Source organism: Chenopodium album, chromosome 25 (assembly GCF_948465745.1).
Source record: "Chenopodium album chromosome 25, dcCheAlbu1.1, whole genome shotgun sequence".
In the NCBI taxonomy this organism is placed as follows: domain Eukaryota; kingdom Viridiplantae; phylum Streptophyta; class Magnoliopsida; order Caryophyllales; family Amaranthaceae; genus Chenopodium; species Chenopodium album.
The window spans coordinates 4,851,237-4,864,979 of NC_137858.1; the positions used below are offsets into that span (position 1 = coordinate 4,851,237).

The 13,743-nt window shown below is 36.2% G+C and overlaps 3 protein-coding genes across 3 annotated transcripts; 1 reads left to right on the top strand and 2 right to left on the bottom strand.

Moving 5' to 3' along the window:
• Positions 1–1,752: 1,752 nt before the first annotated feature.
• LOC145613060 (cyclic nucleotide-gated ion channel 18-like) lies at positions 1,753–5,887 on the top strand. The gene is made up of 8 exons (XM_081668119.1): positions 1,753–2,041; positions 3,485–3,554; positions 3,675–3,939; positions 4,180–4,368; positions 4,546–4,784; positions 4,940–5,051; positions 5,143–5,379; positions 5,492–5,887. Exons 1-8 carry the CDS (start codon positions 1,753–1,755, stop codon positions 5,885–5,887), a joined length of 1,797 nt encoding a protein of 598 aa, XP_081524245.1.
• Positions 5,888–6,631: 744 nt separating this feature from the next.
• Positions 6,632–9,177, bottom strand: LOC145615370 (uncharacterized). The gene is made up of 4 exons (XM_081670444.1): positions 8,920–9,177; positions 7,860–7,965; positions 7,284–7,432; positions 6,632–7,194 (listed from the first exon to the last, which is right to left on the bottom strand). The coding sequence occupies exons 1-4, from the start codon at positions 9,058–9,060 to the stop codon at positions 7,102–7,104; spliced, it is 489 nt and encodes a 162-aa protein (XP_081526570.1). The 5' UTR covers positions 9,061–9,177; the 3' UTR covers positions 6,632–7,101.
• Positions 9,178–10,443: 1,266 nt separating this feature from the next.
• LOC145615194 (GRAS family protein RAM1-like) lies at positions 10,444–12,566 on the bottom strand. Its single transcript, XM_081670265.1, has one exon. It carries the CDS (start codon positions 11,876–11,878, stop codon positions 10,517–10,519), a length of 1,362 nt encoding a protein of 453 aa, XP_081526391.1. The 5' UTR covers positions 11,879–12,566; the 3' UTR covers positions 10,444–10,516.
• Positions 12,567–13,743: the final 1,177 nt, after the last annotated feature.

Here is a 13,743-nt window from a genome sequence, read left to right on the forward strand (position 1 = left end):
CGGGTCATGTTCGATTTTAGGTATCAAATATTGGATTAATAGGGTTTAAGTTTGATATCAGGTCGGGTCATATTGGGTCCAGATACATTTAATTTTTTAATTTTTTAATTTTTTAAAACTCCAAATTAAATTATGTAATTTAAAACATTTTCTAAAAAAAATATTAAATAGACAAGTGAATAATAAAATTTGAATTCCCTTAAAAATAATAATAATAATAAAAGATAAGTCAAGTAAGATGATAAAAACCTGCTATTGTCTGGGTCCCGTGTATTTTTTATTTTTTTGTTTAATTTTTTTTTTTTGGCTGCTGTCCAGTTCAGTTTTTCTTTGACGAGAATTATGTAAGAGACAAGTCAAGTAAGATGAGAAAGACCACTTTTGTTTTATAATTGGAATCCATGTTAATAAATTGAAAAAAAGTAAACTCAATAGTCAATACGGAGTATTTTTTTTATCCTAAAAATTCCTAAATCCTAAAATTCGAGTTAGTAATAGGTCGAGTTTGAATTCGGGTCGGGTCAATAACAAGTCGGGTTGAATTTGGGTCGGGTCAATAACAAGTCGGGTTGATTTCGGGTCGGGTTTGTAACAGGTCAGGTTTAAATTCGAGTCGGGTTAGGAACGGGTCGGGTTGAACTCGGGTCGGGTAAGAAACAGGTCGGGTTGAATTCGGGTTTTGACGGATTACATCGGGTTTGGGTCATTCTCGGGTTCGAGTCGGGTTCGGTTCAGGTCAATAATTTACGGGTCACATTTGGGTCGGGTCCTCTTTAGGTCGGTTCATGGTCGGGTTCGGGTCTCAAATACTCGGGTCTAGGGTTGGTTTCAGGTCGAGTTAGGTCGGGTTCGGGTCACCATTTTTTTCGGGTTCAGACGGGTTAGGGTCAGGTCGGGTTAGGGTCGGTATTTCGGGTCGGGTCAACTTTTGACAGCTCTAGGTGAACATCTTGGGACTAAAATTTATCCATAAGGGACTATCAAAAGGGGACGGAGGGAGTAGTTATTATGATTAAATGCATGGTACATTTAGAATTTAGACATTTTATAGCGTATAGCCGGTTAAGGCTCACTTACGAGTAGGGATGTCAGTGGGGCAGGTCAAGTAGGAGACCCGCCCCATCCCCGCCCTAGTGGGGCGGGGATGGGTCTCGGTTTGGCGGGTGGTGGGGCGGGGATGGGGATAAAAACCATACCCGCCATGAGTGATGGGGCGGGGGTGGATTTTAAGTTGTACTCGCCCCATCGATCCCCGCCCCGCCCCACTTGCCCCACTTCATACCCACCCCATCCCCACCTCATACCCACATCTATATATCTTTTAAAGTAAAATTACTTACTTTTATACTATTTATAAATAATTACGTGAAATACAATATTAATTATAATACTTTGTATGACACTTATATTATAACACAAAAATATGTGTAGAATGTTTTATTTTATAATTCGTATTAATTATGTAAGATTGTTTATTTGAGATACGGAGATTAGGTGGATCTTGGGTGGGGATTAGGTGGGTCTTTGGTGGGGATAAGGTGGGGATGGATATCCATGTGGGGGGTGGGGCGGGGATGGGGATGAAAATTGGACCCGCCGTGGGGATGGGGATGGGGATGAAAATATTAGGTGGGGATGGGGATGGGAAGGCCAACATCCGCCCCGCCCCATTGACATCCCTACTTACGAGTTACGAAGGGTGCAATTAGATGAGTGCATGGTAATGGTTGATAATAAAGCACTACAAAATCAATGTTTGCGTGGGTAGTGGAGGCTACATATATTATTGCATTGCTTGTCGTATACAATCGCGAACAACGCTCTTATGTGCCAGTTGAAAAGAAAATAAAAATGAGAACATCTAAACGTTCCAATTCGGGGGTTTTGGTCCTCCTTAAAATGATGCTCTCATCTCTATATAACGAGGCAGCAACATGGTGGTCTGCTGGGGTACTGATAGGAATCGGTGCACTGATGCTCATTTCTCGCATTTACATGAGCTATGATAAGAAACCTCGAAATGTAAATTCTATCAACCTCAGTAACAGTGTGGAAAATCCCATGATCGTACACAAAATGTATCATAGATTGAGTTATCAAAATCGACTTTATGAGGGAGGATGAGAATGTGTTGTGAGTTATCATGTTTATTCTCTGCAAGTACAAGTAATTTGCAACTCTAAAAGGAGAAAAACATTTAGGCCGCTTGGAATTTACTTCTTCTTTAGCGGGTAGTTTTTAGCGGTCAAGTAGCGGGTAGCTGTTAACAGTGGCGGAGCCACCCTTGTGCACGGTAGGTCACGTGACCTAGCACAAAAACAGAGAAGGTTTAAATATTAAATATTGCAACTAATAATGATATGTACTCCGTAGTCCAATGGTGGAGGCTTCATATTTTTAGACTAAAGTTACTGGTTCGACTCCTAGGGGAAGCTACTTTCCTTCCTTTTTTCTTGCATTAAGAAGATGTAATATATAAACATTTAACAATGCAATTATACAAGTAATTGCTTAGTGTTGTAATGGTGGGAGGCATTGTATTTTTTGCCAAAGGTTATGGGTATGACTCCTAAGGACAACGGTTTTTTTTTTTTTTTTTTTTCCTTTTTACATATATCTACCACTACCTACTTAGTTCTCAAACTGGTACATTGTTAAAGTCATTGTTCAAAAATTTTTTGGTAGTTTCATCAGTGACTTGTCATTATCCTTCTGCTTCCCCGTAACATTTAATATTTTTGGAATGTCTTTTCTTAGAAAATTTTTTGGTAGTTTCATTAGTGACTTGTCATTATCCTTCTTCTTCCCCGTAACATTTAATATTTTTGGAATGTCTTTTTTTAATTAACTTTTAGAATATTAATGCATTAATTATGGTTGGTATGCGGTCGATGGGTAACGGTGACCTAGCACCCGTAAAATCCTGAATCCGCCACTGGCTGTTAAGGTAGCGAGTAGCGGTCAATTAGTAGTGGGTAGAGATTAGCTGTCAAAGTAACGGTTGATAGTATGAATGTTTGGCAAAAGTAGCGGTTGCAATACCAAAATATATCAAAATTCATATAAACATTGTTTTAAAATTAATACAAATTTGTCAAACGCTACCCGCTACTTCTAAACGCTACTATTTTTAACGTTTGAGAAAAGCTACCTAAACTCTACCTCTATCGCTAACCGCTACTAAAATCACTACCAAGCCAAACACTTTCAAATTTTTTCTAGTAGTGTTTTGACTGGTCAAAATGCTAACCGCTACCACCAAACAGGGCCTAAATTATGAAGAAATTCTCTTTCTGTCCCTATTACTATGGTTTATGCCATAGAAGAAAATAAAGTGATATGTGTTAATTAAATACGGAGTAGAGTCAATAAGTGAAATTCATTTAGCAATTTCCTCTATTAATTTCCAAAAAAATTAAGAGGAATATGACAATGCCACTTGGAAGGGTGATCTATTCTTTCTCCTTATTATTGGTTGTCTCAGCAACGTTTTCTCTTGACATTTCTAAAAGAGAACAACAATTTTGGATTCCTCAAACCTCTAATCATATTCTGTATGTCATTATGTCCAATTAGTCTTAATGAAGAAGTAAAATGATTTGGAAGACAAAATTTGACCCTCATTGCAAAATCTCGATTCAATGGCTATGTATTTTGGTGGCTGGTGTGTGCAGCTTATTCATGGACTTCCTTTTCTTTTATATTCCTAGTCTTGGAGGCAAGAATTCCTTGTACATGGATTGGCATTTCGGAGTCCGCATAGCCATTTTAAGAAGTGTTGTAGATCTTATCTTCCTTGGGAGTATGATCATGAGATTACGCACTATGTGTACGCCTCCTAAAATTACACCAGTCGAGAGACAGAAGCTTATGAAGGAGACAAGATACACAAAGACATCATTTATAGTTGATTTGGTTGCTGTACTACAAATTCCACAGGTAAATTAATTTTTTTCCCGTTGATTATAGCATAGCATTGGGTGGTATTAAGGCCAAATAATGTTAGTTAGCCCAGGACGACTAAAGGAGTCACCTTGGGTTGGAGATCTTGATGCTCAAAGCAGATCGATGTGATTTGAGTTGAAGAGATGGTTGTTCAATTGGGAAGCAATATAACAATAGATTTCATATTTATATTATGTGTGCTGCACAACTTATAGCTAGTCATTTTTTTGTCAGGTTTGTCTAGGACTGAAATATTCGTCAGCATGGGAAACGTTGGCAACATACGGTATTCTTGTACAGCTTCCTTTCAGAGTCATAGCCATGTCACCTCATTATCATAGAGCCACATCAACGGGTGTTCTTACGAAGAATGCCTGGGCAGGCGCTTTGCTAAACCTCTTCTATTTCATTATGACCGGCCATGTCAGTATTCTCCCCCCTTTTTTTTCTCTAGTTGTTAATTTGGTACTCTTTCTGCCTCTAAAAGCTCTTGTTTGTATTATGATAATCTCAAAAAATAATGGCAAAACATGAGTCGTTCTTAAACAGTTTCAAGAAATATGTACTGCATATACTCATTATTGGTACTTGGTAACGCAGGGCATGGGGGCCTGCTATTATGATTTATACATCTCTACCGCCCTACAATGCAGAAAAACAGTAACTGATAGGGAGTCTGATGCAGCAAATCTTGTGTGGGATGAATTGCTCACTCTTTGTAATAAAAAGTATGGTTATGAGTTTGGAATACTTTCAGACGCTTTCACAGCCAAGATTGGCACAAGAACTTTGATTCAGAAGTATACATATTGCTTGGCTTGGGGACTAAAGAGTTTAAGGTACAAAATGGTTGTTGATCTAACACTGTACCTTTGAATGACATGCTTAAACATACTACTGCATTGTTTGTGTCTTGTCTTAGTAAACACCGTTATCAATCAGAGGTAAAACTTCGGACTAAAAACTGTGCATATGATTTTTCCGTTTGATGCAGCTCCTTTGGCCAGATTTTCAGTGCTAGCTCATACCCCATAGATACAATCGCCAGTTTCTTTATAGTCATCTTTGGTCTTGTTTTGTTTGGAGATTTGTTAGCCCGAATGCAGGTGATAAATCTTCACTTTCTCCCTTCTTTGTTAGATGATCAATAGCTCCAAATTAATGACTATATGTTTTCTTTGATCTTACATTAGCTAGACTGGCTTGCAATGCACGGAGCAGAAAGAAGACAGGCAAAGAGCAAGACAAAGGATGGTAGAGGAATGGATGAAGCATCACCAGTTACCTAAACATTTAAAGGAAAACGTCAAAAAATTTATTCAATCTGAATGGAGTTCCACTCAAGGCATCAATGATCACACTTTTTTAGATTCACTTCCTTGGGATATAAGAAATGAGATTCGGAGAGAGTTGTATCTAGAGATCATCCGCACTGTCAGTTTCCAACTCCCTCCTCTCAGTATCTACGAAGGTTTTTTTTTGTCCCTCAGAATCAGCAATCGTAGGTTATATAAATAACGTCATTTTTTCTGCAATTTTGTTTCAGATGCCACTATTTTCAGAGATGGACGATCATCTTGTGATGACATTATGTGGGTACTTACGGACATTCTCGATTAATGAAGGCACTTATGTAGCATTTGAAGGCGAGCCAGTTCTGCAAATTTTGTTTATATACAGTGGTCAGTTGGGAGTTTCTACGGCTAACAACAGTGGACCACCTACTATCCTTGGACCAGGGGACTTGTGTGGGAAAGAATTGCTGGTATGGTGTTCACATCCTACTACATCAACTGTGAACCTCCCACCTTCAACTCAAACAATTAAGTGCCTTACCAGTATCGATGCATTTTCTCTGAGAGCTGATGATGTGAAGCTCTTGGCTATCCAGTTTCATCACAATGGGAAATTCCGCCGTGTTTTTCAACGTTATGCTGTCTAGTTCGGGGCAAGACCACAAGATGAAGGCATGCTTTTATGCAAATGCAATTATGTCTCACAACTTCACAGAGTTTCATGTTAATGGCCAATCATCAATCATTTGCAGCATGACATAAGATTGCAGATACTCCATCCGTTTCTTATTTCTTGCAACAAAGGGGGGTTGCACGGTTCCCAAGTCAAAAGTTTTTAAGCATAATTAATAAAAAGTAAGGGCATGCTTTTATGCAAATGCAAGTAAGGGTATATTGGTCATTTTGACAGAAAAAAGTTTCCAAATAAGGATAAAAATAAGTTTGTTACAAGAAATGTGAACCACTCTAAAATGGCAAATGTTGCAAGAAATAAGAAATGGAGGGAGTATATGGTTTCCCAGTTGAAACTATTTAATAAAGCCAATTAAAAACATAAGTTCATGAGGCATTGATCATTTGTAAATATCAATGAGCAGACCTCAACTTTTTTACTGACAATTAACTTATTAAAAAAAAAAAAAAAAAACCCTTGTATAATGTTTAATTAAGCTCCACTTTCATCTTACAGATCAAGTTACAGCCATTACCTACATGCAAAACTGGATACTGCAGAGGAGACCACGAGGACATACATGTTAAAAATAAGATCATTGGAACAAAAGCAAGGACAGAAGGACCTCAGCCGTCTCCAATTCATTAGGCACTTCATCGAGTGCAGATCTGAACGATTGAGTTAGAAAAAACTTGTGATCAAGTTACATTATTCAATCTCAAGAATCAATATGAGGAACTCTAATTAGCATTAATATCAAGTATTAAGAAAATGTACAAATTGTTGAACAGATAACCAAAAAAAACCCATTTCTTTCATCCACGATCGAAAATTTCATAAATAGTCATGGACTCTAAGAATTCTAAAAATATTAGCGCCGATGAGATTTAGCTAAAACCATCTTTTCTTGGGTTTTTTTTCTTTTTGAGACAAGCTAAATGTAAATAATACACTCAGAAGAACTTAGTTCACTTGGCTGCAGCCTGCAGGTAAACACCAGGAACAAGAGAGGTGTTGCAAGACCATGACCTAGCAATCCAAAACTTACAGCTCGTGTTAAGCTGAGGTTCAGTATGAGAACAAAGTAGAGGGGGCCATTTGCGACCATACACCTTGCACTGTGCATTCTTTGGCCATCCATCAACAGAACAACCTCTGTAAATTGACGACATAGTACTGAATACAAACCTAATTCTCTTTCTTCTCAAGTCTTGCACGGTGTCTGAGCTCAGCCCTTTTCCACCGAACAATCAGATGGCACAATGAGAAGAGGGTATTTATCTGTAATTGGAGAAGAAAAGGCAGTATCAAAACAGAAGTTATCAAGAATAGTGCATTGGAAAAGCTAGAAACAAATGAAGAATACTAACCAATATTAACATTGCAATTATGAGAAGCGGGCCAGACCACACTACAGAGAGGAAAAGTCCATGAGGGTCAAAATAGTTCTGAGTAGCAAAACTTTCCCAGTGAGTACCCAGAAACCGGTTCAATCTTTCAGCAAGATATACACCGGACACTGCAGCAGAACGCAATCATGTTAGACAGTGCACAAATGTGACAAGCCTCAAAACCTACCTGAAGTCCAATATGAAGCAACTATTTCTGTTTACATAAACAATAACTTTAAAGCAGGGAAGAAGACGCATCATTTGGTCGCTCAAAAAAAAAAAAAAAAAACATTTATCCATAATATCATCCTACAATTGTCAAAGAATAGTGACAGAATAAGGAAAGTAAGTAGTATGCTCAATCCTTTTTTTCCTACCATCTAATCCCTCAACCCCAGTCCACCTCCCTCAAACAACAACAACAACAAAAGGACCAAGTTGGCCCAAATGGTTAGTGGTTATAAAAATTTTCCGACTGCTCAAAGAAAATATAATAAAACAATAAGGCATGATGTGACACAAAAATTGAATACAATTAGAGAGTTGGAAACATACAGGCAAGAAGGAATAGACACATTTGGAAGTTGACATGTCTCCTGGAGAAGATAATAGTTAGCAACAGAAACACATAGAATCCCAATAATCCCATCAACCACGGCTCCTGCATAGACCATTTCAGCGTTAATAAAAAATGAAAAGAGCATATGAGAAAATCTCGCCTATAGTATAAGAGCACAAGCACTAATGCATCTGAGATAAAAGGAATACCACAATGATTTAGTAAAGGCATTATCTGTACATTAAAAGAATAAAGAAGCAAGCAAATGCAGACAAATCACTAAATTTCACATATTGGTAACAGGCAATTTTGAATGAGGAGCAAGCAGAAATACTGAAATAGTTCTGCGTAAATAATGAAAGCACTGAAATTTACGGAGCAACATGGTTCTCTTGCCTCTCATTCTACATTTCACAAATTTATCAGCTGATATAGAACAACTTTCCAAAGATTACTCATCCTCTTTGGTTGATCATATTAAACATGCCTAAATCAAGAATTATTAACCACTAGCTGATTTCTCTAGCAAGCACACTAGATTAAAAGATACATTATTGTTATTACTGTTTATCTAACTTGTTTATTCCCCTAAAGCATCTAGTGAGACCTTCAATGAACGAAAAGAAAGCAACTTTAGCATGTTCAGCATAGAATTGAAATTTGCATAATTAATTATCATTATAAACAAAACTACATCACTGCCTTATTAGTATGAAAATTTGCATCTTTCTTGCAAAATCTCAGAATCTAAATCTTCTAACAGCAAGATAAAAACAAAGATAGCAATACTAGATAAACAGCTCCCAAGTTACACTCTTCTCATCAAAACAGCAATAAACAATTAACTGTCAAGCAATTACAATCAACAATTTATTAATTTTAAATAAAATTCAGATGCAATATAGCATAAGCATAATCAAATTTCAGATCTTGGGTGATAAATTACCAAAAATTAAGCTGATTCAAGTAACAAATCCAAGAACAAAGTGAACCTATAATCAATCAAATTTAATTTGAGGAAAATTAAATGCAACTGAAGAGAGAGAAAAGGGAGACCTTCCAATCAATGGCGTGGAAGAAACCCATGAAATTATCATAAGCAGGTGCGAAACCAGAACGAAGTTCATCAGAAAACTTCTGAATAAGATCCGCCATTTGATTCATATGATCTTCCATTGCTGATCTCACTTCATCCATTGCTGATTAATTGAAGAAACTATTTCACAGAAATTTAGCAGAGAATTCTTCAAGTTTCAGATTTTTGAAACCCAGTAAAGTGTAGAACAAACAAAACGAAAGTGTAATTGTAAATCGAAATCGAAAATTTTTCAGTAGTTTCTGGAAAATCACAAAGATTATTTACTCTTTTTATTATTTGGGCTTTTAGTTGGGCCGATTTCTTTCATTTTCTCATTAATGAGCTATTTTGGGATGGGCTTATTTCGATGCTTTCAATAGAGTATTTTTTTGACAAATTCTAATAGAGTAAAATATACTTGTACATTTGTAATTTTTTATTTTTATTTTTATTATACTGTTACTCTAAGGTGATCTCCTTGTAATCAATCTATAAGGAACATTTCAAGTAGCCAATAGTAAGACATATTTAATACTACGTATAAAGAAAGTTACTGATTAGAGATACATTTATCATTGCTTATAAGACAAGGCAATAGATATAATTATATAAGGAATTGAGGTTCATTAATTATACACGTTAATAAGTTATTTTTCTTCATATAAGATGATTTTTCTTTATCAAATAGCCGTGAAATATAGACGAATGTGTGATATAGATTTATAGTGCAATATTGGGATATAAAATTAGCAAAGGATGAAACATTTTTGCCTAGTAATAAGGGTTTAGGGCCATGTATGTGTATGTGGCACCCATTTGAATTTAGATAATCGTGTTCAGAACAACTCAGCTCGATCATAGCTTAAATGTACGAACTTTGGAAAACAATTCGAGTGAACATCCAATGGAGCTAATTAATCTGTTAAGGACAATAGTTTTTTTGTTTTTTTTTTTCACCACACACATACCCTATTCTACTATCTTTTTTTTTTTTTTTTTTTTTTTTTTTTGAGGAAACTACTACTATGTATTTTATTATGTCTCTTTATACTCCATTTAAAGTCTCATATAGACAAACAATGCATTGAATGAGATAAATAAAATGATCAATGATTTTTGACCACTACCAAGGAGAGTTACAATGGAGGGTTAGTAGATGTTAGAAACAAACCGTTACATGCTTACATCCCAAATGTTTTAAAGCCATAAATCCAACATTGAGAACCATGTTGCAATTTTTAATACGAAGTACAAAATAGTTTTCAAACCCATGTTTGAGACACCATATTATGTGGATTCATCCCTCCTCTTTTCCTCCCTTCAACACGCTCCATCTTATAATTCAAAGTCTAATTTAATCAGTTATCATTTTATAATGGCAATACCTTAACATTAATACACTTCTATTCGTGCATCATGTCTGAAATCTGATGGAAGCAGGATTAAACAACAGCTAGTTGAGAAAGTGAACTAGATTTAATTAATACCAAATCATTGCGTTCGTTCAAACTCGTTTTGAGAGACATTGTTTACAAATAACTGTATAATAAATGAACTCTACAAGAAAATTATGAATCATATACAACGCCAAGCAGAGGCTGTTATAAGGAACCTATCTTGCCAGCCTAGAGATATACCCCTCCCATAATCTCTTTCGTAAATTCTGAATCCGCCACCACCAGAGTTCCCTTCAAAATGAGGATGATAATGACACCCCATTTTCAATAAAAGCTTCGCCTGAATAGTTGCTTTCGAGCTCAGTTCAATTCCTGAAAACCCATGACTTACCATCCTTCCTTTCCATGTCTCCATTATCTCAAACCTTGAACACTTCACTTCATCCTCGGAAGCTATCAGATCTTTGATCTCTCTCCCGAGATGGTTCTTCTCTATGTTCAGTCTCTCGGCACTCTCTAAAGGTAGGCAATCATCCAAGGAGTCGAACATTGCAGCATAATAATGCAAAGAATCGACGTAATTTGGGAGGATACCACAACTGTTTTGACTTCCTTCCCTTTCTACTAAAACTACTATTGAAGGGTTTAGAGAATGTATGGCTGTCATGGTTTCTGAAATCTTTAAGATATCACTCAAGCTACTGAGGTGAAAAACCATATTTACTGCAACTGTTTCGTTCTCTTTCCTTTCAAGGTTGACGAGCTTTGATCCTCTTAACAACCCATGAAATTCAAACGCTATATTCTGAAACCCCTTAGAGAAGCTTATCAATCTATTCTCAGTGTCAATCAGCTCTTCCAAGCTTCTTGCAAGACCTGTAATACGAAGTGATACTAACCGATTTGAAGCAGTAGCCATCTCAGAGAGAGACTGCATAAGAGAAGGCCATTGAAAACCATGTGAGATGTCGAAATCAATCACATGTAACGCCCAGTTATTATTTTCTTCCTCCCCCTCGAATGCTTCAAGTATTGCCTGATTGGCAGTAAAATGAGCAAACTGATAAAACGGAGAAACTCTGTACATATGAGTAAAAGCCATGAACTCTTCTGCAGGTGTTGGTTTGCTCATTACCATGTTATAGAATGCAGATTTCGGGGTTAAAAGCCTTGCAGCCAACCCATCAGCAAAATAAGCAGCAACCCTTTGTCCTGAATCACCAGTTACTGAAACATATCGATAGAGCTCCATCACATTATCAGCAGCAGAACTGACATTATTATCTTTGATTAATGTTGCTGCTACGAGCAATAAATGAATTAGATGAAGACCTGAACCTTCTTGAACATCTTTTCCTCTTTGCTCAATGTTCAGCATTCTCTGTCTCTCTTCAAGCAGCCTGAAAATCTTTTCTTCCCAGTCTTCAACTGAACTTGTCACAGAATGAGAATCATCGATCCTCCTCCTCTTCAGTGTCCTCTCAACATGGTCAGAGTGACCGACAGGAGCTAAGCTAAGGCTCAAAACCTCTTCATTCATCGTAACAGATTCTGTAATAACAGACAGAACTACAGAAGAATGCAGACTTAAGAAAGCTCAGAAATCGAGGAATAATAATGAAAATTTTAAAGATAATGAGGAGAGAATAGAAAGCAGAATGGAATAACCCAACACAAATTCTTTATCATTAGCACCAAGGACAAGGAGAATCTATATATAATTGAAGACCCTGCTTTTCGTTTTACGTTTCAGGTTAGTGAGGTCACCAAAAGCACTAATATATAGGAAGAGTATCTAAAATCTTTACTGGTTCCTTGTCTTAGAATTTAGGGTCATTGAACAGCTAAGCCCTTCCAATTAGTATAAACAATACCTGAAAGGGCCAGTGTGCAAAGGGTCTTATTTACTAGTCTTTTGGTAGCTCGGAAAAGCAAGAAGTGCCACTTACAAAGGACAAACAGCAAGAAAAGTGTTGAACCTTACCTACCTGTCTCTGAGATATGCAACATTTGCCTACAAATACTGCTTAGATTTGCTAATAAAAATACTCAAGTCGTTCCAAAAAATGCTGATTAAAATACTCAACCACCGTGATATGACACAGAAGATATCAATCAGCGGAGATCAAATCTCAAACAGATTCTGACAAATTAAGTATTCAAGAATTGTTTAGTTCAATCAGCAAAAACAGTCTACCTTATAAAATTACTCAACCAATGGTCACAGTATAGGCACTCGAGCAAACATTCAGAATCAGATTTTCTGCAATATATTATGTTGATGATTGGGAATCACACACGCCTTCACAAGTCAAAGAAGGAATATGAAACCAACAAGTCTACTTAATTAAAAATGTGGGCACAAATGATTAAGTGTATGCATCTTTCATATAATGTGCTTCAACAAGTGATGGGAATATAGTTTTAAGTACTAAAAAAATGTCAGAGAGATACTGGTGAAACATTACAGAAGGTAGAAATTAAAGCATTTTAAGAGTAAACAGAAAAAATCAATATCTCTACCCTGATATTCCTGATACTCTAAGTATGGTGTCAAATTTACGCAACTATCCTATAATATGAGATGAGTTGTTTCAATTGACCCTTAATCTGAAACGAAACACCTAACCTCTATTCAGTATTCACAATAAGCAAGAAGCACAAGTAGTTTAAAATATTATTGTGATTCAGTCTATCATGATCCAAAATCAGAAAAATCAGCAGTCTTCGATACACAGGAAATGGACAAAGTAAAGAGATAACTGTAAAGTATTTAAGAAATATAATTCTGAACGTACAAGATAAGGATAGAGGCGAATGAAATTTAAGGTTTGTAAAGGTGTCTATATTCATTTGAAAGAGTCTGAAAGGTTTATATGACCTCCAAAGCGACATAGATACATCGAGGTCATTAGCCTTAAGAAATTACAAATATGTCTCATAATAAGAGGACATTATTGTAGTTTAGTTTTGCCCCTTAATAGCAAGAGAGAATGATTAAAACCATATTTTAAGATAATTAAGATAGAAGAAAGGGTTAGGTGTCAGCTCCTGTACCAGATAATGACTGTAATTGAAAATATCTACAAATTATTCGAAGTATTCTTACACATTCTTTAACAAAGTTTGAACAATTAAGAACACAGTATACATTCATAACAAAAATAAAATAGAAGTATAAACTTAATGATACACAATTACTCTAAGTGACCAATAGAAATGAGGGGAAGAAAAGTCAACTTTCAGTTCTCTAATAACAGTGTCCTAAATCTAAATAATTTAGTAATTATTATCTATTTGATGGACTGCCTTCATCATTTAGCACATAACTGTCACTTTACTAAGATTGGGTAAATATATAGCTCTTCCACAATTGAGGAGGAGGATATTCAGGTCAGAAGTATC